This window comes from Ambystoma mexicanum, chromosome 3q, assembly GCF_040938575.1.
Source record: "Ambystoma mexicanum isolate Mex_15411 chromosome 3q, UKY_AmexF1_1, whole genome shotgun sequence".
Classification (NCBI taxonomy): Eukaryota; Metazoa; Chordata; class Amphibia; order Caudata; family Ambystomatidae; genus Ambystoma; species Ambystoma mexicanum.
In genome coordinates this window covers 586697749-586723474 of record NC_090926.1, presented here as the reverse complement: position 1 = coordinate 586723474, position 25726 = coordinate 586697749, and the positions used below count along the sequence as shown (strand labels likewise).

The 25726-nt window shown below is 47.9% G+C and overlaps 1 protein-coding gene across 1 annotated transcript in view; it reads right to left on the bottom strand.

Annotated features, from left to right (window-relative positions):
* Positions 1–3003: 3003 nt before the first annotated feature.
* Positions 3004–25726, bottom strand: part of TNFRSF13C (TNF receptor superfamily member 13C) — a 107710-nt gene continuing 84987 nt past the window's right edge. The window contains exons 2-3 of the mRNA XM_069654399.1: positions 21322–21717; positions 3004–4468 (exon numbers count right to left, since the gene is read on the bottom strand). Of these exons, the coding sequence (XP_069510500.1) occupies positions 4185–4468; positions 21322–21717 (680 nt within the window). The 3' untranslated portion in view covers positions 3004–4184. The remainder of the gene's footprint in view (positions 4469–21321; positions 21718–25726) is intronic.

Sequence of the window (25726 nt, the reverse complement as noted above, 5' to 3'; positions counted from 1 at the left end):
ACCTTGTGTGTGCACAGAGGCATGACTCCCGCAAAGCAGGAAAGAGGGGGGTGTGGGTGCTGGCAGCTCACCACTTCCCCCGACTCAGGGCTCTAGCACCCTAAACCCTCAATGTCCTGAGGGCGCAGCTTTCCATCCTCCTTAACTGCTCCACCAGGCACTAGCAGGGGTAGCATGGCAACATGCAGGGTACATTCAGCGTGAAACGTGGCATTTAGAGAGAATTTGAAGAATTGCACCGTTCCATAGATCCAAATTCAGCTTGTGTCCAGAAGTCATACATATTTGGCAGAGCAAATTCGCTGAACGGATTTGATGTTTTCAGGGATTAGAGGACCTATTTTGGAAACAGGTTTAAGGTGCAATTACAACAGCAGACATTATTTGTTCAGTGGGTCAGATATGTGCAGAACACAAAAGCAAACTATTTCAACTTCTCCAAAGGCATAGATTAAGATACGGAGGCGTTGCTAGGACGCGGTTAGGGGGGCGACAGCCCGGGCCTTCTGGTTGTAGCCCCGGATAGAAGGTCAAGGGATACAGCCAAAATGCGGACTGGCCTGGAGTCCCGACAATCCTGACATAAGCGTAGCCCAGGGTCTTTTCCAGATCTAGCAGCACCCCTGCTAAGATATACAGTAAAACTATTTTCTATAACTGAAAATCACGAGATGTAACTTGCTGTTTCGTTTTCCTGTGGGAATGCAACTTGTAGTCACTTCTTCCATATCAATAAGAGGCATGACTTTTTGAAATAGTGACTAAGAAAAGAAGAGATGGCTTTATCACGCATGCATATGAAAGACATCTCTCAGGTGGGCCCATTTGAGATGCTCTGCCAGTCCTGGATTTTAGGCCCCCCATTAGATTGCATTCTGGTACATGTAGGTCTGTGTTTTGTACAGGTAAAATACAACTACAGAATGTGTACAAGAATACATAATGGAATGGGTTTAAAAGCCAGACCTTGCCAAACATCCATCCTTTGCCCAGGACAGCTATCGATGCAACTCGAACATGTGCAGTGTGTGGTACACAACCTGGGTTCACGGCCGGGCTTCCTCATGTTATCAATCTCTGTGATCTTGGGAAAATCATTCTATCTAAATGGATCTTATTGTCTTTGCCTGCCAGAATTGGACTCACATAGAAGGGTTTCTGTGGCATGTGAGCTACTCAAAACGCCTCACTCCTACTTGCTCTATTAGACAATGGTGTTGGGTCCATATAATAATCCTATTTATCATGTATATGGTGCACGGCACAGGCTGGATGATCATTTCTCAGGATACCATCACTTGTGCGCCATGGTGACCTCCTAACAGAAACATGGATGCATGTTTCTGTTATTTATTATTATTTACTCTGTTCTCCTCTGCTGCGCACTTTTCACCCTCCCCCTTTCCCTTGCACCTTCTCAACGTCACTGCGTCTAGTAAGATCGTTGTTGTTGTTCTCCCGTTTCCCCTCCCTGGCCTTGTCACGCTCTGAAACACTTGAGTACGAGCGCGATGCAAATAAAAAATCATATCAATTTCGGATGGCAGGGATGCTTTCATGGGCAATGACTGTGCAGGGAGTCTGCCAGAAATCTTGGCACCCCTCCCATCCCTCGTGACCCCCCCAATCATCCTTAGGGCATTGGCCAGGGGGTTTCCAGGTGTGAGTGTGCTGGTGGAGGAGAATAGACTCATTTTAGCACGAGGCTCCTTGCCTAATCCCGAGGCTTGCCACCTTCCACACATTGCTTTGAGTTTTCTCCCCACCCGCTGCTCCCACCTTTGCCTGCGTTTTCTCCCTACCAGCTGCTCCCACCTTTGCCTGCGTTTTCTCCCTACCCGCTGCTCCCACCTTTGCCTGCGTTTTCTCCCTACCCGCTGCTCCCACCGTTGCCTGCGTTTTCTCCCCACCCGCTGCTCCCACCTTTGCCTGCGTTTTCTCCCTACCCGCTGCTCCCACCGTTGCCTACGTTTTCTCCCCACCCGCTGCTCCCACCTTTGCCTGCGTTTTCTCCCTACCCGCTGCTCCCTCCGTTGCCTGCGTTTTCTCCCCACCCGCTGCTCCCACCTTTGCCTGCGTTTTCTCCCTACCCGCTGCTCCCACCTTTGCCTGCGTTTTCTCCCTACCCGCTGCTCCCACCTTTGCCTGCATTTTCTCCCTACCCGCTGCTCCCACCGTTGCCTGCGTTTTCTCCCCACCCGCTGCTCCCACCGTTGCCTGCTGGGCACCTTTGCTCACAGGCAGCCGCCCCATGTGCTGCTTTGCCTGTTGCTTCCAGGACGGGGGGTCGGGGGAGAAGCATCAGACTGCTCAATGTTTCTCTTTGCATTGGCCTCAGAAGGGTGACATAATTTGCCAGTGCATCCAGGATACACACTTCCTTCCCTGTCCTGGCAGCAATAAAATGGAATGCCCTCGCTATCTCCATTAGAGCTGATCCTTCCTATCACCTCTTCAGGAAATACGTTAAGGCATGGCTATTTGAGCAAGACCTCAACCCCATCGTATAACCGCACCGCCTGCAGAAGGTATCCCTAGGCTGCGTAACCACTATACTAATGGCCTGCGCTTTGCCCTTGGTTGATTCTGCGCTTCTGCTTGCATATTATGCTGCACTCTTTAGTTCTTGCTATAACTGCTACGTGTGCCCTAGCAAATTCATCACATCATGCTATGTATACATGTAATATTCAATGTATTCTTGCAACTGACCTGATGTATTATAATGTCATTTTGTTGTAACGTGCAAGCATAGCGCCCAGATGCCCTAGAGCTTGGCGCGCTCTACAAATAAAGAAACTAAACTAAACACTTGAACGTCTGAACCCGTAGCTTGCGCATAGCTTGCTGTAGCAGTGGCATCCGCCTACTGAGGTACCTGACACACTATGGGGCTGATTCATGGAATTTGTGCGCCGAAAAACGGGGATTTGTGCGCCATTACACCCGCAAATCCCTGTTTAACAAATGGGGATTTGCGGTCAAGAATGGCGCACAAATCCCCTTTTTTCGGCACACAAATTCCATGAATCAGCCCCATAATTACAATGTTCTATTCTGAGGGTTTAGCTTCTTGAGGAGAGATGACAAGAGTTCCTGCATGAGAAATGCAATTCCAGAGGGGCAAGCAGAGTAGCATCAGAGTCATGCAATGCAAAGTAACGGGGGTTCTATAGCGCAGGTCTTTGGGCTTGCAAAAGTGGGGCAAGCAAATAATCCTGACCGCCATCATTACTCTGGGCGGCCTTCATTGATGGTCTGTCTGCCCCATCACAAAAGGGGACTAGCCAGTTGCACACCATTCTTGCTCCGGCCACCAAGGTCTGGAATGTAAGCTTGCCCAGCGGTCGGCTGGTGATTATGGTTCATTTAACACCTTCTACCCGCCCCTTTTTAGTTTTGGTTGGAAAACAAATATCATTATAAAAACAGGGCCAATCCAGTGCATCACCTGTAGACATGTGGCTGTGACGCCGCTTCTTGTGGTGCCACTTTTCATGACATCACCTGGGCCAAAGGTTATGTAATAAGGTTCAGACCATCCCCCGTACGATGAAAAGTTCGCCCCTCGGGGCTCATTGTCTAAGTATGACATTCTGGCTGCCCAAATGTGCCTATATCATTTGGCAGAATTGATGACAGCCCTTCTATCATGCAGCAAGAAAGACGCCCACTCCCGAGACAAGCAGATGCTTAACCTTTTGAAGGAGGCAAGTTAAAACACAGTTCTTCTAGAGATTAAATGTGTCCTTTCAACGCCCGTGTAAATGAAGAGCAGGGCTGCTTAGATGAACGGAATGGTCACTCGCCATTAACATTTCTATTTCTCAGTTTAATATGTTTTCCTCCATGTGCTTAGTTTCACCTAAAAGCTGTGCCATTTTCAACAATTTTGACAGAGCACTTCAAGTGAAAAAGTTGCTGACAGTTCTCAATTATTGCAAAATTAATGTATCAATCCAAAAGAAGACTGTTTCTCCTTGCCCAAGATCACACAGTGATTAGATGGAACGCTATACTAGCAAGTTGTAAAATCTGGGACAAAAGAGCTAGACAGTTGCTCAAAACGGCTCATGAATAGACTTCGGATTCTTCAGCAATTTCCATGGTTTGGAATTTGGTGTTTCAGAGCCGATTTTCCAAGTCTTTTACACAAAGGCTCTTCTGCCGCCATCTTGTCGCAGTTATTGTATACAGCCTTCCAAGGAAGTGTCCTCAATACCCTTGATTGTTTTTGTGGTCACAAGGAGAGTAGCCCCTAACTCTGTGGCTGGTAGGGGGAAGGCATGATCGACTTCCTCCTGGCCATTTGCGCTGCATTCGATGGCCATTGGAATCGAAGGTGGTGCAGCCGAATGCCTGTCGTTTGCTCCTTCGCACCCTGATTGGTCGATCATTTCCTCGATCAAGGCGGCCATGTTTCCCTTTTCCAGCTGATCCACCAGAGCTTGGCCGGATCCATTACTCTCTAGGAAAGAAGGAAAAAACAAGTGAAAACAGGGCTCAGTGTGTTTTCTTCCCCTACACATTGGCTATTTTCTTTCTAATGTTTTCAACCAAATCGCCCTTCCTCCTGCGCTTCATGGTGGCATTCCCCCAGCCCTCTCTCCTATTCGACCTGCCTCTCCGACCACCCTTCTGTACTTGTCCTCTCTTTTTTAAACTACCATTCAATTTTCCGTGTGATGGAGTTTTTTTTGTTATTTTAGGTTAATGGGTTTTGTAGAGCAAGGGTGCACCACTGCAAAGATCTCTTGGAACCACGGATGAGGATAAAAAAAGAGGGGAGTTTTTTAAGTGAAGGGGGGAAGACAAGTGGGTATAAGCGTGTTTTCTGAGCCGGGAGTAGTGTTTCAGGGAGCAAACATGAAAGGGCCCACAATGCCTTACCACCCTTGTGGTAAGGGGACATTCGGAAGGAGGAGGTAAGAAGATTGAAGAACCCGTGATAGGGGCATGTTTGTGGAGAGGAATAGAGAGGAAGGACAACGCAATGCTCGTTTGGCGCAAAACACACTTTGCATTTTTGTAAAAGTCAAAGGTTTTTCTGCACGTTTATAAATTACAATTTCACAAGTCAGTGTTTTGGAAGCATGTAAAGCTTTAAATTAAAATACAAGCGGCCAACCCAGATTAAATCTGTTAAATCACATCGATTAGTATGCTGGTACTTATATACTTAATAATAATAATAATAATAATAATAATAATAATAATAATAATAATAATAATAACAATAATAATAATAATAATAATAATAATAATAATAATAATAAAATAATACTTCTCTTGATGATGGAAAGAATGAAGCTAGAATCATTCTGTGTTACACCCTTCTATAATATTCTGTTTTTAAAAATGGTCATGTTTGGTAATGTTATCGGTGTACTTTCTAAGCCAGTTTTATAAAAATTAGATTATTTTAGTTAATGGTAAGAACCGGTAATGAAAGAGTTCAAATGCAGAAATTGCAGAGTTGGCACAAATCCCAGATTCACCCCTAAATCAGTGTGTGTGTAATACTGGGCATCTAATGTAATCTTGTATTGCCTAGCCTCTCAAAATTGCCAGTCCCTAAACATTACAAAATTGACAGCCCTTCAGAATGGTTTCCTTCCCAGGGTATGATTGTGAAAACAGCCTCACTCATGGTGTCACTGGCTATAGTGTTGTTTCCACTATAGTAGTGAACATTGATATATTGCACATCACAGGCACTTATTCTTTTGATCTCTAATGGCAACACTATTTAAAAACCATGTCCCACTTATAATCTCAGTCTGCCCGGATACAGACACCTTCCTGGTAGCTTCTAATCAGCATCCACTATCCATGCTATGGTATGTGTAGCTTTCTCCTTCCTCCCAATTGGTCTCCTCTATCCATGCTTGAGCATGTTTGCGTTCTATGAGGCAGCACATGTGAATTCTCTTGTCTACTCTGGGTCACATGTACATTTTACATACAGTCCTGCATTAATACTACAGGCTGCATACCTTACTGGATGACATTGATGAGTCTCCTGTATCTATGCTAGAACAGAAGTAACCTCTTCGTAGACTGATAATGTTGGCCTTCAAATGGTACTTGTTCATCATTCTGATTAGAGCCAGAAGGAACAGGGTAGGGGACTTAAAGGCAGTAAACATTCTCATTTTGAATGCTGTGAGGCAGCATATCAACCTATGGGTTGTGATCGCGCGGGGGCAGATGTACTTGATCAATTTATTTCCTTGATTTGGTGGAGGGAGGCCCCAAAGATGTCCGTGCCCAGGGCCCCAAAAGTGCTTAAGATGGCCCTGCCCTTATCAGCTCTCTTCCCACGATGCTGGGATTTATGACCAATTGCTAAAGAGCAGAAGCACACGATGGTGCCTCTGTGTACCTTCTATCTGCTCTCCATCTGCAGGAGTCAAGGTCGCATTCCTTAGGGATCTGATCTTCAGAAGCATCTTCAGCCCAGCCTGGCATTATGGTGCCTCTGTGTACCTTCTTTCTGCTCTCCATCTGCAGGAGTCAAGGCCACATTCCTTAGGGATCTGATCTTCAGCAGCATCTTCAGCCCAGCCTGGCATTATGGTGCCTCTGTGTACCTTCTATCTGCTCTCCATCTGCACGAGTCAAGGCCGCATTCCTTAGGGATCTGATCTTCAGAAGCATCTTCAGCCCAGCCTGGCATTATGGTGCCTCTGTGTACCTTCTATCTGCTCTCCATCTGCACGAGTCAAGGCCGCATTCCTTAGGGATCTGATCTTCAGAAGCATCTTCAGCCCAGCCTGGCATTATGGTGCCTCTGTGTACCTTCTATCTGCTCTCCATCTGCACAAGTCAAGGCCACATTCCTTAGGGATCTGATCTTCAGAAGCATCTTCAGCCCAGCCTGGCATTATGGTGCCTCTGTGTACCTTCTATCTGCTCTCCAACTGCACAAGTCAAGGCCGCATTCCTTAGGGATCTGATCTTCCGAAGCATCTTCAGCCCAGCCTGGCATTATGGTGCCTCTGTGTACCTTCTATCTGCTCTCCATCTGCACGACTCAAGGCCGCATTCCTTAGGGATCTGATCTTCCGAAGCATCTTCAGCCCAGCCTGGCATTATGGTGCCTCTGTGTACCTTCTATCTGCTCTCCATCTGCACGAGTCAAGGCCGCATACCTTAGGGATCTGATCTTCAGAAGCATCTTCAGCCCAGCCTGGCATTATGGTGCCTCTGTGTACCTTCTATCTGCTCTCCATCTGCACGAGTCAAGGCCGCATTCCTTAGGGATCTGATCTTCAGAAGCATCTTCAGCCCAGCCTGGCATTATGGTGCCTCTGTGTACCTTCTATCTGCTCTCCATCTGCAGGAGTCAAGGCCGCATTCCTTAGGGATCTGACCTTCAGAAGCATCTTCAGCCCAGCCTGGCATTATGGTGCCTCTGTGTACCTTCTATCTGCTCTCCATCTACAGGAGTCAAGGCTGATCTGTTGCGAACGTAAGATTATGTGTATCATGAGATAGAGTTTGCAGAGGTAGGACGCAACTGGCTGCACTGCATTCTGCCTGCTGGCTATGAGTGGTTGAGGAGACTGAATGCATAAGTGGGGGCTGCTGAGTCCGGCAGCTCTCTCTTTGGACCTGTGTCTGGGTCTATCAGTTTGTGTGCACTGCTGAGATCTTCACACCATGCAGAGTCTTACCTGGGTGCGACGGGACAGCAGAAGGCCGGTCTCGTCACTTGTTCTTAGTCATAACTACTACTGCTCCTGCCCACTACTGGGATTAATTTCTACTCCTTTGCCCCTCCCAATAACGTACTGAATTCTGCTAATCACACCTTTTACAATTGTCCTCAATCCATTCCCACCTCCTCCATGCATACAGGCTGTCTATGTACCATCAACCCCTCTAAATCCCTACCCTTCTTCTTTAAACCCATCTATGGAATTCCCCCCTTTCCCCAATCTGGCCAACTCCATCGCCCACTACTTCTCCCAAAACTCTTTACGCTCAAGTGCTTCTAAACCAATCTGTCAATATCCCTGGTTACACAGCCTCCCCTATTGTACCCCTTCACTCTCCTGGCACCTTTATATTAGAACTATATCCCTGCAAATCAAGAATAATGCTACTGTCTAGGGTTTTAAATCAGCCTTAAATTGGCATCTCGCCAGCCTGGAAGATGCGCTGTCTCCTGCAGTGATCCAGCATCACTACTCTCCCCTGACCTCCCCACCCAATCCCCCTTTATACAGCTCTATAAATGATGCTTCATCCCTATAAACAGAAGTGCTGCAACCGATACTCTAGTCTTCATTGTCAATGTGGCCTTCAGCATCGTGGTCCAATGCTCTAGACATCAGTACCTAATGAAAGGCCACAGATACTATTAATATAACATTGCCATCCTATCCCCACCCCTCTGCCCCACAACCCACATTACTTTGCTGTCAGCATGCTCTTCATCCATTTCCTGTAGCCTCTGCGACCCCTATGGGCGAAGGGGAGGTGCACCCAGCTTTCGGGGGGCACTTTGAGGATTCCACACTCTACCTTTTAGCTTGCCAACTCCTCTTCTCATCGAACTCACCCTAGAGACTGCCCAGCAGGTTTTAAGCACCATTCTGAAACTAACGTGTTGGTGCTGCCTGAAAACCAAGTGAGGGGAAGGGCAGATGGGTGGGTGCAGGGATTTCTTTTTGGCCTGCGGCTGCTTCAGCGGTGGGAGATGGGACTTCTGAACCAACAACCAGAGATTCTGGCTCCTGCCCCAATCTCCTGACAATTGCAGCTGTGCACTCCCTGACCCGACAGGTCCCACTGAGCGCAACACCCGAGTTAGAATGAGGTTTGAGATGACACTCAGCTTGCCCACCAAAATACTAAGGAAGGTACGTGAGGGCAGTGGTTTCCATATCTCAGGCAGACAGTTCTCTGGGCCCAATGATTGTGCGTCCCATAACCCTTAGCACTCTGCTAATGGTGATGAGTGAAGTTGCCAAACTGCATCCTGCCCTGATCTGTCAAATACACAATGGCCCTCATTACGAGCATGGCGGTCTGGGAAGTATGGTACTGGTAAGCATGCTGGTACCGTACTTCCCGGACCGCCATACTACGGGCTCTGCTTGCGGGAACCATTTCACCCGCCAGATTTTTCCTGGCGGGATTAACGGCACGCGCGAGCAGAGCACGTTGGATGCACCGGCACATGCAGAGTTGTGCCGGTGCATCCGACGTCCCCATCCCCATTCAGTCCTCTGGGGCAGAATGGGGATGAGTAGGCCCTTGAAAATAGGCAAGTACTGGGTCTGCCTAACTCGGCATGACCCGGTTCTTGCCCATTCACTGGTGCCGGAAAAAATGCAACTCTGGCAGCAGCCGTGCCGTTTTTAATGAGGCCCAATGTATCTAATGAGGCCCAATGTATCTATTTGAGAGACAGAGTGAGAAAGAGAGCAAGAGAGATTGAAAGTGGCAAAGTCAGAAAGTGAAATGGCCGCTGTCTGCAAAGACTAGTGGTAGGTGTGAGGGGTGGTGAACAGGCTACTGCACCATGTTAGCAGTTTGCATGCTTTGCTATGACTTGCAATGCTTTCTGTTGCCTAGGCATGACCTTATCATGCCTTGGTAGGCCATTTTATATGTGTGGCTTGTTTGTGTCCCTCGCCAACCTGCTCAACGTTTTGCTTTCTACCTTATATTATTCTGCTCCCTGGCAGAGGCGTAGGCAGGGTAGGGCCTGAGCGTACAAGGCCCACCCAAAATCTGTAAATGCCAACTCAACAACACTGTGTGGGCATTTACAGATGTCAATGTCGCTGCGGTGAGCCCAACTACATTAGCTTCAGGCCCCCCTTTTTAGAAAATCCTGGCTAAGCCTTTGCTCCCTGGTGCCCCACTGTGATTCTGTCCTCAGTGATTTGACTCCATGTGTTCAACTGTAATTTTCCTCCTGTGTGTCCCACTGGCATTGCCCCCCCCCCAACCCCTCTGATGTTTTGATTCCTGGTGTCCCATTGTGATTTACCCTCCTGGTGTCCAATGCAATTAATGCTTTACTGAGTTTTTGCTCTGCGACTCACAAGGTTGGCTTCTAGACATCACACCTTGCCCTCATAGCTTGCTAAACTGTTCCTAGGGACCCCTTCAGGACTATACCCTCTCTGGAATACCTACTCTGAACGTCACTCAAGCACTATTCCCACCCACTGCCTTGCTGGTACTCACTGCTGCATTCACCCCATGGCTTCTACTCCCGCCTGTCTTCTTGATTCCCCGATGTATGCTCCCTATGGCTTATGCTACTCCTTGTGTTCCCCCACTCACATCCAGGATCCTCTGCTGTCCACTGCCACAAGCACCAGCCAACTCAAGGGAGCCTCGGGACATATCCTCACATATACCTTACCCGAAGGGCTCCACTACCGATGTCACTAAAGGGGCACACCTACCGAGACGTCACCATGGACACACTGAATGGATGCCTCTAGTTATCCACAGGCCTTCCACTAACCTTCCTGCGCTAACATTCTCAAACCCTATGCGCATACCAACTATGCTACTGCAACAGAAACAGAATAATATGTATTTGTTTATAGTACATTTATAAGGCACCAGCCGCTAATCGCAGTCACTTCTAGGCGCTAGGATGACCCTTTAATCAGACATCAAACAAAGGAACTCCCCACTGGACACACATGCCTCTGTTCTCTTGTCACATGGCACTCCGAAACAGACCAGCACACAGAGCTCAAAATGGGGAACCAACCGGAACCTTTAAAAGTAGTAATAAATCTTGGAAAATGAATGGACACCAATCTAACACTAGAACCACAAATCAATGCAGTTGTAAAGAAATGTGTCTGCCATCTACGCACAATCAAACGGATACTACCGTTCCTCACCTTCCCATACAGATCACTCGCTGTCATTACACGGCCTGCGGTAGCAGGCGTGTAGTTACAGTTAAGTTGCTCATCTCATAGGAAGAGCACTTTTTGAATGGATTATAACTTCGCTCTCACTGGACAAATCCTCACCAATCTTTGCAAAAAAGGTATATGGCCTGCTCTGAATTCTTTTGCTAAGTTTGGTGAGGTTTCGTCAAGGGGGGAAAAGTTATAGTGGGGGTCCCAATTTTTTTTTCTCCATAGACTGTATGGAGAAAAACCTTGCTCACACCTACAGCCCAAACCGCTGGATGGATTTTCACGGCAGGAGCGCTGGCTTGTTCCTGAAAGCGTTTTGTAAATTTGGTGGAAACCCGTCCAGTAGCTTTTTTTAAAACAGGCAAAATGTAGGTCCAAATAAATGTGTGATAGCTGGCTCTGCTCTGCGGACCCATTTCCCTGTTCGGTCCATGGACAGGAGTCCGTTTGGCTCAGAGGGCTACGTGATGTCAGCGAACATGGGATGCGCCACTTGATTGGATGGTGAAAAACGTGCAGTGCGTCAGATTTTTGGAAACGCCCACCACATTGGATTTTCGGACATTCGCCGGTGTCCGCGGACATTGCGGTAAAATCATATTAAAAAACCCAACATTACACTTGTCAAACTTATCAAACAATCTCTGGGGAGGTGAGGGGTGATGTGGATGGGATGGGATATGGCAATAAGAAGCCAAAAAAAGGGTGTTGTTCACTGTAAAAGTCCGCGAACAGTCCTGTGAAGTTCGGGGACCCTTCAGATGTTTGGCAGCAGTTCTTGGATGGCTTATAACGTTGCCCCCACTCAATGAAACTGCATGTAATTTTTGGGATTCTATTCTAGACCTGGTACTGAATGGCTTTGCAATGTTTGGTGGGATTCCTTAAAGTGGGAGCGAAATTAGAGGGGGGTCCCAAAATAATGTAAAGGCTTATAAAAGTGGTGCCATTTGACAAATCTGCACAAACGTTTGCAAGACGATTATAAGTCCAGATATACATGTGCTTGCAAGGTTTGGTGGTATTCTGTCAAGAGGGGGCAAAATTAGAGGGGGGTCCCAAAATATTATAAAGGCTTATAAATGTGGTGCCATTTGACGAATCTGCACAAAAGTTTGCAAAATGATTTTAAATCTAGATATAAATGATTTTGTAAAGTGTGGTGGGATTTTCTCAAGAGGGGGCTAAATTAGATGGGGTCTCAACATTTTTAGATGGCTTATAATTTTGTTGCCGTTTGACGAATGTGGACAAATGTTTTCAGAAAGATTATAGACCCAACCTTGAATGTTTGTGTAAAGTCTGAATGGATTTTGTCAAGTTGGGGGCTAAATTATGTGACTGTTGTATGAACATACATTTTCACACTTTTGGAGAAAAAAAACATGGGCGGATTTCAAGCAAACTCGTGTAAGGAGCATGGGCAAGGACCTGAAAGCATGGTTTTGCAAACGTGCCTGTGTTTTATTTTTTGATAAGTGTCATAATGTAGGTACAAAAAAAGTGATATACCTTGGGTGACTGAGGTATAGCCTGTGGCCATGGGCAGTGGCCAGATTGTCCGGATCATGGCATAAGGTCATGACCTGGACAATCTGGCTACTGGCCTTGACCGCGAGGGATGAAAAATGGTGTTAAAGTGGCCATGTCCACCTTGGACCGGTTATGTGATAAAGTTATTCTACAGTAGAATAGGATTGAAAGGGAAAAAAATGTGCTTGTGGTAATATGGTCATAGGGTTCTGACTTCGCCTTTTGCAGGCTGCCATGCAAAGGGAAGAGGGGCTCTGTACTGAGACCCGCGGCGTCCCGCTTTAAGAAGAAAAATCTATTTTTTGCCCCCCCCCCCGGGTTCTCACTTTGGGAACCAGAGGTGCTAATGGCCTTTATCTGCCATGGCAAGGGCTGCAATGGAAGATAATGGTTCGAAGCCCTCATTATTTATTTATTTATTTATAATGCACCGAAGCCCGCAGGCATCAGGGCGCACACAGACACACTTAGCTTGGGCCGATAACTTGGGCTGCCGGGCCATTATCCCCCGTTCCAGTCCTTGGAACGGGGGATGAACACCACATTATTCCCATTAGCATAACACAAAATGCTATGGAAAGGTTGGAAAAACGTATTGAGTCTATTGGCCTCATTACGACCCTGCCTATCCAGAAAGAAAGGTGGTGGTAAATCCGCCACCACTGTTCTTTCCGGACCAGCTGATTAAGAGTCCTGCAGGCGGGAGGTGTCACTCCCGCCAGGTCTGACCTGGCGGGTTTAACACCACCCGCCTGCAGGCGGACATGGAAACACAGGTTCTGTCATAGATGGAGCCGGTGTTTCCATGGTCCCCATCTCCATGGAGTCCTATGGGACTCCATTGGAATGGGGATTTACCGATTTCTGCCTCTGGAATTACTGGGTCACCGGGGTTGTAATTCCCCGGTCATTCCGGCAATCACGGAGGCGGAATGGTAATACGAGTCCAGCGGTAACCTGCTGGAATTTCCGGACTCCTAATGAGGCCCTATGTATGGTCACGTGCCACTGTCCGTAAGGTCCACAGTGACGTCAGACGTTCGCGACGTCGACGGAAGCAAAAACAGTGGAAAAAGTATAGAAGTGTTAAAAGTGATGCTAGAAGGTGGGAAACGGCAGAGTTTTAAGGTGAAATGTTGTAAATTGGACACAAACGTTGCTATATTGGGTTAATATGATATTAGTAACTTGTAGGAAAATAGCATGCACTGGTAAAAACCCAGAGAATTCTCTGAAAATAACTTTGTTAAAGTAACATTAAGGTTAAGTTGCACCAATAAAAACTAATGCAATTCAATGAAAAAACTTAGTTAAGGCGACGTTATGGATAAGTTGGACTAATAAAAACCTATCAAGTTCAATGGAAAAACATTTTTACAGGGACGTTACGGTTACAGGTAAAACCGAAAAACCTCAGAAATTCCCCAGTTATGGTAAACTAAGCAACCATAACTCGCGCCACCACCGTGCACTGCTAAGGCTAACACCCAGGACATCACAGATGACATTGATGACATCACTGATGACATCACATATCTGGCTTACTTATTTATGTTCACTGAAATATCTAGGCCAGGTGGTTTTGCTCACTGACATTCAGAATATTAAAATTCAAAAGGTGCTGTATATCAAGACATTAACCTTGTCATATGTTCTTAAAGTACTTTCCTTAGGGATTGGTCTCAGCTCATGGTGCACGTACATGGGGCAATAGCAGGCTTCAAACACCCAATTAATTTGTATACATGAAGATAAACTTTAATTCTATTTACATTTTCTGATGATGCGGTTTATTTCTTCCTTACTTTAGTTTCCCTGTATGTGCCTATGATTTGTATGCATTGTGGGTCTTCATATGTATGGTTTGTACTAGCACAAGTGTGCAGTAAGTCTTGAATTGTTAGCTAGTTATTACATGTTTAACATTACACAATCACCCCTGACATCTTGTTACCAACATTATAAACACAACCCCTTGTAGGGACTTTTCATCAAAATTAATTTCATGTGTGATGTCATCAGTGATGTCATCAACTACATTTGTGCTGTCATCTTTGATGTCCTGGGTGTTAGTCTTATAAGGAATTTAGTCTAATTAAGCAATGTAACCTACACAAATGCAGAGACCTCCCTCACCACTAGCCCTACTAAAATGTTCCACTTTCCTACAAACTCGCTGCTCAACCAGCAAATACAACACACACATACCCCCACCGCAGCACAAACCTGAAATCACAAAGCAAACTGCATGCCCACTGCCAAATATCACTCATCCCAACACACTAAAATCTCCAGCACTATGTCACAGAGACACACCAAAATGTAAATGCAAACCCACACACGAGATGAACACCAAACTCATACAATCTAGAAGGAAAGCTAACACAGTGACTAGTTTTTCTAAACTGAAGCTACCAACAGCCCAGTAAGTGTGATATCCGTCTTCGTCCCACCCCGAGCGCCTAGAGACCATGCAAATGGCATCGGTGCACAGTATAAATCTAAATTACACAACATAACAAACATAACAATGGTGAAATATTTCAGTATGCAGTACCCAGATTGGGAGGTTAGCATGCCCTCCCAAATGGTCGCTGTGTGACCAGGCAAACCTTCCTCCTGTTGATATGCCTCAGTGGAATTTTTCACTGTTACCCACGCAGTTCTACAAACTGGTGGTAGATGCTGCAATACACTCCAAACTGCACTAAGCCAACATCCCCTTTGCATCTTTGGTGAATGGCGTGGAAGTCAAAGAAACGCTGATGTGCAAGGTCTGGAGAAGGTTTGATGAAGGCCTTGCTGTGTGGGGTCGATGGATGCCTGGCACGGGACCACTCATTAGTAGCAGCCAGGACAAGACTAGAGTCCCTGCTGGTAAAGGGAAGACTGGGGCAACACAGAAAAGAAGCTGCGAGCTGGAAGCACTGAAGAGTCATGAACTACTTGAGCCAAGCAAAGCTGCTGTGGCGATTTCTGACATGATGACCAAATACTGTGTGATAAGAGATAAGAGAGGCATGAGGAGAAAAGAAAGTCCAGAAATGGATCCGACATGGATACCCATGCATATATGCCAACCGCCAGGATGAGGTGAAGTGAAGACGCAGACAGTGAGGAGAAGAAACCAAGCCTGCTCCCTGATGCAACAAGCTGTTGTGACTTGAAATGCTGCATGCTGAAACTTAAAGTGCAAGTTCCTAGAGCACACTGGCCAAGACCCACTGCATGCTAGAACTTAGAGTCTGAACTTCTAGAGCACCTTGAGAAAGCCAAATTGCCAGACATAGCTGCATGCTGGAACTAGTAGTTTCTAGAGCACATTGGGAAAGCCGAATTGCCAGCAGAGCTGCATGCTAGAACCTAAAGTAAAGTGACTACAATGTGTTCAGAAAGCCAGATTTCGCAAGCCTATTGTATGTTGGATACAGGAGTGAGTACTCCTAAAGCATCATGGGTAAGAGCCACTGAAAGCCTCAAATTCATGCCCTGGATACAGTAGTCTCGACTCTTAAACTATCTTGAAATATAGAAGCTGAAGGATCACAATACATGCTGGATACAGTAGTCAGGCCGCCGGAAGCATCTTGAGAAATAGACTCTGCAAGAGTAACGTACTAGCTGCACTTTGGAGTGAACACGTTTAAAGTGTCACAGTAAGGTGAAGAAGTATGTTATTGTATGCTATGTTCTTGGGATTCATACAGTGCTCCGTCACCATATGCATAGACTCCAGGCGCTCTGGCGGGTCTGAAAGATTGGAGTGAGGTTAGTGTGGAGAGAGGGGAAAAAGCAAGATAGCTTTGCTGTTGTTTGGATGCATGCAGACCAGAAATACCCTGAACTATGCGTGTGGGTCAGTTTCTAGGTGCTCTCTGTCCAGATCATAAAGTTATATGGGGCTGAACGGGAGGCTTGTGTGCACGTGGTAATTGGCACAGGGTGTGCAATGTAAGTTGGTTGTCGAGGTGTAGAGTTCTGATGTTTCATGTCTGTTGGGAGGGGTGTTCAATTGACATCTGTTGGTGGCTTAGTTAGTATGGCTATTGTGTGGTCACACATACAATATGTGTGCATTGCTGCGGGGAAGAATACCACAAGGATATGGGAATTGACAGAGGAGGAAAGAGGGCAGTCTGGAGACTCCTTCTCTTACTATATGCTAAGTGCTAAGGGATTTGAGAGACAAGGCTGTTTTGTTCAAAGAAACAACTGCAAGCATTTACATTTCAATAGGTTTAGATGCTGTGCTCAGTGGCCAGCTAGGACTTTTACCCATTGAGGCACGCCCATCAGGGCAATGTTATTTTATAGCGCACATTCGCTCAAGGGCATCGTGAAGCTAAAAACCAGAACAGGTAGTACTACAACGCCAATATCCAAAGCTAGAACAGGAAAGTTTTGAATTGACGCTGAAACTGATAGTAATTATCACTGCCCTTAAGAGATAGTGGCAGGCTGTTCCACCATACTGCTGCAGCGATTGAAAAAGCTCATCCACCAACCCTGGACAACTGAAAACGGGGGACAGTGATCGACCGAGCACCCTGAGAGCAGAGATAGCACCTCTGGGCTTAAAGAACAAACTTCTTCCGTAAATATTCAGGAGTGGATGAGATGAACAAACAAACGGCTGCATATAAACATTAAATAACATAGGAGATGAGTCAGAGCCCTGAGGAACCCCACAAGAGAGAGAACGAGATGATGAAAGAAAGGGTGGGAGAGAAAGAGACTGAGACCCATAGGTTAGAAAAGAATCAAACCAGGATAGTACTGAGTCGGGCAGACCTAGTAGGGCCAGGTGGTGCAGCAGGAAGGGGTGGTCGACCGTGTCGAAAGCAGCTGACAGATCTAATAAAACCGGTGCTCCCCCCCACCCTCCTAATCAACTAACCGGGTTGCAGTTAACAGCGATCAGGACAGAGGTTTGGATCCCTGCTCCTTTCTCCCAGAAGTCTAACTCAACGTCTGCCACGAGCCTCATCTCCTCTCACACAGTGCACAAGGGCCAACGCTGGCCCCTTCCTTGCCATTGCCTGCCTATTGCAGGCCCATTCGCTCTTTATATTTCCTGATTCTGATTTCACTTAACACACTGATTCGACATGGTCACCAGCTTTATACTCTCCTCTTCAGTACAAGTTCCCCTTTTTGTCTGCTTGTGCTCTGCTTTCTAGTAATGTGCATGCTCTTCATAGTCTCCATCTTTAGCCATGCCTCGACTGTACCATTGCCCCATTGCTTCTGTGCCTATTGTGCCTTTTTTGACACTAGAACCCTTCAGTGTCTCTGGTTTGTGCGATTCGGGAAGATAGCTCTGCTGTCTGAAGCCTGACCCTGTGTGAGGGAAGCTTGCACTCCTGTGGCTCATGATGTACCTGTTCCACGTGAGGAAAGCTTGCCCTGCTGTGGCCCATGCTGTAATTGCATTGTGTGAGGAAAGCCTGCCCTGCTGTGGCCCGTGATGTAATTGCTCTATGTGAGGAAAGCTTGCCCTGCTGTGGCCCATGACGTAATTGCTCTGTATGAGGAAAACTTGCCCTGCTGTAGCCCATGATGTAATTGCTCTGTGTGAGGAAATCTTGCTCTGCTGTGGCCCATGATGTAATTGCGCTGTGTGAGGAAAGCTTGCCCTGCTGTGGCCCATGCTGTAATTGCGCTGTGTGAGGAAAGCCTGCCCTGCTGTGGCCCATGATGTAATTGCTCTGTGTGAGGAAAGCCTGCCCTGCTTTGGCCCATGCTGTAATTGCGCTGTGTGAGGAAAGCTTGCCCTACTGTGGCCCATGCTGTAATTGCGCTGTGTGAGGAAAGCTTGCCCTGCTGTGGCCCATGCTGTAATTGCTCAGTGTGAGGAAAGTTTGCCCTGCTGTGGCCCATGCTGTAATTGCTCAGTGTGAGGAGTGCTTGCCCTGATGTGGCCCATGCTGTAATAGTTCTGTGTGAGGGAAGCTTGCCCTGCTGTGACCCATACTGAAATTGCTCTGTGTGAGGAAAGCTCGCCCTACTGTGGCCCATGCTGAAATCGCTCTATGTGAGTGAAGCCTGCCATGCTGTGGCCCATGCTGTAATTGCGCTGTCTGAGGAAAGCTTTCCCTGCTGTGGCCCATTCTGTAATTGCTCTGTGTGAGGAAAGCTTGCCCTGTTGTGGTCCATGCGTAAATCGCTCTGTTTTAGGAAAGCTTGCCCTGCTGTGGCCCATGCTGAAATCGCTCTATGTGAGTGAAGCCTGCCATGCTGTGGCCCATGCTGCAATTGCTCTGTGTGAGGAAAGCTTGCCGTGCTGTGCTCCATGCTGAAATCGCTCTGTGTGAGTGAAGCTTGCCTGGCTGTGGCCTATGCTGAAATTGCTATGTGTGAGGAAAGCTTGCCCTGCTGTGGCCCATGCTGTAATTGATCTGTGTGAGGAAAGCTTGCCCTGCTGTGGCCCATGCTGTAATTGAGCTGTGTGAGGAAAGCTTGCCCTGCTGTGGCCCATGCTGTAATTGCTCTGTGTGAGGAAAGCTTGCCCTGCTGTAATTGCTATGTGTGAGGAAAGCTTGCCCTGCTGTGGCCCATGATGTAATTGCTATGTGTGAGGAAAGCTTGCCCTGCTGTGGCCCATGCTGTAATTGCTCTGTGTGAGGAAAGCTTGCCCTGCTGTGGCCCATGCTGTATTAGCTCTGTGTGGGGAAAGCTTGCCCTGCTGTGGCCCATGCTGTAATTGCTATGTGTGAGGAAAGCTTGCCCTGCTGTGGCCCATGCTGTAATTGCTCTGTGTGAGGAAAGCCTGCCCTGCTGTGGCCCATGCTGTAATTGCTCTGTGTGAGGAAAGTTTACCCTGCTGTGGCCCATGCTGTAATTTCTCTGTGAGGAAAGTTTACCCTGCTGTGGCCCATGCTGTAATTTCTCTGTGTGAGGAAAGCTTACCCTGCTGTGGCCCATGTTGTGCTTATTCTGTGAGAGATAAGTTTGTCCTCCTCAACACTGGGAATCCGGTGCCAACCCTACCAACAAACCTGACAGACATGTCTTTATTTTGTAGCCTGTCACAGTTCCATATAAAGTAGTGGGTGGGATGAATAATTCTTATTTACCCCATGCAGCATTTTCTATGTATTCCATTCCGTAACATTCCCATGCAATCCCAACTCACAATTCGGTGGTATTTTATATGATGTATTGAACGCACTGCATGTTTTTACCGTTACCACCATACTAATCATGAGGCCGTAAGTCCTTTTTGTGCAAATGTCCTTGAAATGGGGGCAAGGAATGTGCCTGGCAAGAGAATAGAATTCTGTGCAGCTCCTGCTAATTTCACTGTCTGCTTTGCCCAACTGGCGTCACCACATCACTATTTCATACTGTATTAAGGCTTGGTTCAGCGATGGCAGCATGACTATAAGGACTCCGGCGGGAATGGTAGTGAATGTATCTTTCCTGAAATGTACTGGGGTGCCGAGAGACACTATCAACTGATTGCCCAAGCACCTTCCTTAAGCGCGGTGCCATATAACTACTGAATGTGTCCTGGACCATTGCAACCCCTCGCACGCTCAGCATTGCCAACTGACATAGTCAAGCACACTGAACACCCCAATGCCACACACATTAAATTGCTGTAAAGTCAACATTCATGTTTTAGTCACCTCTGCCATTGCAACAGTAATACAATGTGCAATGCCTTGCCTATTTTGTAATGCAATGCCAGCCCAGGGTCTTCCAAAATCCCATAGTCAGAGTCACAGCAGCAGTGCACTTCCACAAAGTCAACAGCATCTCAAGGCTGTTACAATGGCAGGTCAGTGCTGAGCAAACTGTAATGTATTGCATTGGGTTATATAGCATGGAGCTGGAATGGAGCTCCAGGGAGGGGCTCTTGAGTTCCCTTCACAGACCCCTACAGTATTCACAAACATCCACTGGATGTGTGTGAAGGGAGGTGAGAACTGCTGCCAGGTAACATCACATATTATAACTTAACACAAATGCTTGTCCCAAAAATAACTCTGCTTTTAACTGCAGAGGTGATCAAGGGTGATCAAGACACGGACAATTGTCGTTTATAGATATTGACAAAACCACATATTTCCAGTGCAAGGGATGCCCTTTTCCTTGCTACATAAGTAGCATTTTTCTAGTTGGTGGAACTAAAAAATAAATACTTGCAAAAGGGATTTTTCCCCGTGTCTAAAGACATGACATTAGTGATATTACAGGAACGTGGACTGGTGTAGTTCCCTGACCTTTTTTAGGGCTTGCATATTGTAATCCTCGACACTGAGACCTGAGATCCTATAGACTGACCTCAATGGAGAACCTGGATCTATGAAAGTACTGGGTCAGGGCTCGGTGGCGGGATGCCATTAAGGGTGTGTCAGTGAGAGGCTGGCGGGACACTGGGGGGGATGGGTATTTGCAGCTTATCTTTCATCAAGTCATCTCTATTTCTGGGCATGTAGGTAGCCTCCTAGTGGAGGACCTGATATCACATCAGTTCCATGAAAAGGTTTTGCTGAAGATGGGCGCAAGTAGGTCGCCCTGTGCATAGAGCAGAGCTGACAGTTCACATCCGGTGTTGAATGGATGTTTGCACTATTGGAGGAGTTAAGGAAGACTCTAAAGGCCCACACCTCTGAAGAGGTTGACCTCACCTGGGTATCCCAAATGGCAAGCGCCCTTTCTACACACTCATTATCTCCCCCCTTTGCTCCTGACGCCCTCCCCCGCCACACACTCACCTTGAGGGGACTGCCCTGGCATAGGTACCACGATTCACTAGGTGGAATGGAATGTGCCAGAGAGTGTGACTGGGTTTGCTGAAGGGGGTGGTGCAAGAATAAACGGATGGCTTTCCGCCTCAACGCCAACGAAGCCAGTAGAATAATTCTCTTACCATTCTGCCTGGCCCCTCGTCTCCTCCATAAAAGGGCAGATAGGACCCCTAGCCACACCAAAGTGGCCACCAAGAAGGTGACCACTACCGCCATCACAGGAAACTCTACAGAAGCTGGAGCGAACGTTGCATGGGGAAGCATTGCAGGGGAGATCGCTGCATGAGGGACCACTGGAGAAGAAAGCGTTTCAGGAGGAACCACTGGAGAAGACGTTGTTGCATGGGGGAACCCACAAGGAGGAACCCTGTGAGGAACCTTGCGAGGATGCACACTGGATGATATTACCAAAGGAGGCCCAATGGCAGGCGGATCCGTTGTGGGCAGGATCACAAATGGGGGTACCAGCGCTGTAGGGCCTGCCAAGGGTATCATGTCCCGCTCCTCGGAGGCATCGTCTGCGGATAAAAGAAAAGTTAGGGTTGTCAGAGACCAACTTGTAAGGTCAGAACTTCGATTCTCTTTCGATCAACATCCACATCCCTTGCCATGCAGTATGCCACAATATCACCACCACCGCAGGCACAAGTGGGTGTCCCTAGAATGAACAGCACCACACAGGGAGACCACGCATCTTACCAGACTGAGAGATGTTAGAAACCAGTTCTTTGCTCCAGACACTTGACACAGCAGGGAAGTATGGTACACACAAAGCTTGAACTTTGGAGTATCCTCTTATCAAAAGAGGGAACGGGGAGGAGCGCAAGAGACTAATACAGACTAATACAACGGGTGAGAAATTGTACGTGCAAGTGCGAACACTTCCAAGACACTTACTTAGGAGCTATCCTTGGGACACAGGCACTCTGCCCATAATTATCTGCCGCGTGATGAAATATTTTGAAAGTCAATTCAGCTGCAATGCACTCTCGCCATCGTCTCGCAAATCACATGCACCATGTCTGCGCACTCATCACTCCATTCTCTTCCAAATAGTACAAAGATGAATAGGACAATAATTCACTTTCTTCCTGTGTATAGTTGGATCAGAAAAACGTGTTTAGGCAAGACACCAGTCCATCAGTCCACTAAATGAGAAAGGTCCGCGTTGCAGATGTCTACATTAAAAAAGCAGGAAAGTAAAGACCTTCAAAACCTCAGAAAAAAAACACGATTCCCAAAATGTGTCGCGCACACATGAAATGCACTTGTCTTGTTTTGTAACATGTAACTTATCTTTTATTTCCCCCATGTTATTCACAAACTGTATGTGAAGCCGTCTACAATGGCACTAACAGAGGCTTAACACTTCATAAATAGCCTCTCCTCCTGAGCTGCCAAGAGAAAAGAGTTCTGCAACAGTCCATACACAGATATCTAGCCTATTTTAAATTCAGAGATTGAACACATTTCGGGTGGGGAAAAAGCCTTCGCCTTAACTTGCCAGCCTGCAGAAGCGCCTATAGCACGAGGGCAGCGCGTCTAGAAGAGGGGCCCTGGCCTTAGCTAGAAAGTGAACTCTCCTGCTGCTCAGATCCTTCTGCCCTCAGACCTATAAGGAGCGTATGAGTCTCGCCCTTATGCCGAGGAAGCTCGGGGACCCCACCCACGGGCAGATAGAAGACAGGGCAGCTTAGCCTCCCCCACAGAAAGTACGAGAACCCCACCCTTCATAGTTCATGAGTGTGTCACCCTCATACACAGGGAGCTGGAGCCACTTGATCTCTCACACTGGAAGAGAGAGAAATAGAGAGAGAGGGGGAGAGAGAGAGGGGGGAGAGAGGAGGGAGGAAGGAGAGAGAGAGAGAGAGAGAGAGAGAGCGAGCAGGGGAGAGAGAGAAAGAGAGAGAAGACGTTTGTTGCATAAAAGCATCTCCTACACTGCCAATCCCTAAAAATTTAGCAGAAAATGTAATCTGGAGAGGGAGGGCACTTCAAATTCAAGGGGGGATTGGGTGGGTGAGAGAGAAGAAAGAGCCCACTACCTTCAGATCACATCCAAAGTATTCCATTTTCTGGTGGGCTTATGCTCATTTCTCGCACTGAGGTGTCGATTCCCTTTGCGCCAAAGTTACTTCTCAATGATGATCATTTATGGTCTCTGTCGCGTTCATTGTCTTCCGATTTTGATCCGAGTTTTTAAATGTTTTGCAGGAAAAGGCAGCTTATGTCGTTTGAGCCTAATAGTTGTCTTTTTTTGTACCTTACTAGAGTTAGAATTCTGGCTCTTGGTTGTCCATGTGAATTGATAAATATACAAAATGTGATGCTGGCGGGGGCACGATATCTTCTGGCTAAGATCCACCATGCTGGCCTTTTATCTGGTGCTTAATTTCTTGAGGAAGGAGCTGGATGTCCGCCTTCGTAACCATCGCTGTCGAGGACGGGCCCTGAGATGTGGCCATATGTATTTGGGCTGCTACGCTAACTTTGTGTTTTTCCCCTGTAGCCCTCATTATTTCGAGGATATCTGATAACTTCCTCTGTTTATTCTGATTCACCATCTTTACGCCGGTGGGGGCGCCACCAGCCCCTGAGCCCCACACTTTCAGCTCCCGTCCAGGAAGGGCAAGTGCCTAAGATTTCCTGGGGGGTGCCGCTTCCAGTGGGCCCTCAGCGGGTTCCTGTGTGTCCTCACCCTGCTTAACATCCTCTTATCCATGCAGTGGGTCCACTGCCTGTCATTGCTGCCTCTAGTCTGCCTCCGGGCCCAATCCAGCCCCTGTTTCGCCAGCTATTTCCTCCAACCGAGACCCCCAGAGGAGTGGGGAATCCAGGGCCAATCCGGGCCTACCAACACTGCCTCAGTGACTATTCCAACCGCACCCCCGAAGGGCCCCAGTCAACACCAGCGCTGGGTTCCTAACTGCCTTGTTCCGCATAAAAGCCAGCAGCCGGATTCCATGCCCATGCCCCTGCTCTGATGTGTATCTGGCAGAGCCGGTACTCGCCTCCTCTCCCAGCACTAGGCTCTTCACCTATTAGCTGCCTCCTCCTCTGCTCACAGGGATGTGGTTCATTGAAACCTGGGCCCAGACAGAGCCCACTGTGATATAATCATATGACTGTACTGATGACATGATGAGTAGCGTCATGATGTGTGTGTAACGGAAGGGAATAAAGAGGGGCGAAAGCCTGCAAAACGGGACAGTGCCTTCCCAGACATTAACCAAGTGAATGCCTCATTTATTCATGGCCTGCTAGCGCCAAAGCCCCCCCTCATTAAACATCACATTGACATCACATTGGCGACGAGTGCTTCTCACCATCAGAGAAGCTTGCACATTTGAGGCTGCCCGACCCTCCACGGAGCGGAGGAAGGACACACATGTAGAGAGGCAGATGGACACGTCATCTTTAGTGATCGCCCCCTCACCTCCATCATACTGATTAGCAGTAAGTGAACCCTGTGTGTGACACCAGGTATAGTCCCTATACCACATCAAAGATACAAGAGACGTTATGCACTTAGACAACCATATCAAATGTACCCTCGCACTGACGTGGTGGAAGAATGCCTACATACACCACTGGACATAGAAGAGCTATAAGAGAAAGCAGACCAGAGCAAATTGACGTCATAAAGAGAAGACACGAGGACTCACTGAAACAATATGGAAATACCTGGCGAATAAAGATGTAACTGAAGTAATAAGAGAAACATGTATGCAGAGACGAAGAAATCATATTCATTAAGAATATAAGTGAGAAGAGGATCAATGAATGTATATACGCAGAAATGCAAGGTGGCTGAGACATATAGAAGCTTGCTGCAAACGAAAGCACAACGCAATTAGAGTGGACATGAAGAAAAAGATGGACGTCGGACTTGTGTTAAGAATAACCAAACTGGGGCGTGGCCTGGAGCGCCACTGATGAGGCTGCTCCGTTAATGGCCTCCGTAGGGACCCGCGGCCTCAGCTGAAATTTAGCCGGCGCCAGCGCCGCCGCTGCTGTCCCTCTGGCGGGAGAAGCTGGCGGAACCTCCTGCGCATCCACCGCTCCAGTCTTGTGGGGCGAATGCGGTGGGAACCCTGAAAACACGGCGAAAGAACTCGACGCGGGTGCCTCTCCGTGCCGAGCCAAGATTGCGGCCGCAACCCGGGCCCCTTTCCTCCGCCGGCGCCCAGTGACGAGACGCCCATAGGACCTCCTGCTCTCGCCCTCTGCTCCGATCCTGAGCCTCGCTGGAGGGGCGGCCGCTCCGGTCCCCGGGGCCCTTCCACCTGAGGCCTCGGCGCGGGCTCGGGTGCTCCTTCCACCCGCCTCCCCCCTCCATTGGAGCGGAGTACGGGGTTGACGTCAGCCCCCACCATCATCTCAACCCCCCAGTCCGGTTGACTCTCCGGCCCTCCGGACCTGACGGCCAGACCTCGGAGGGAGGCCCTCCTGGAGGAGGGCCCCCAGGGCTCCCCGACCCTCGCCCGTGCGGCGGACCAGCTCGCAGGGGGGGCGACCAAGCCCTCG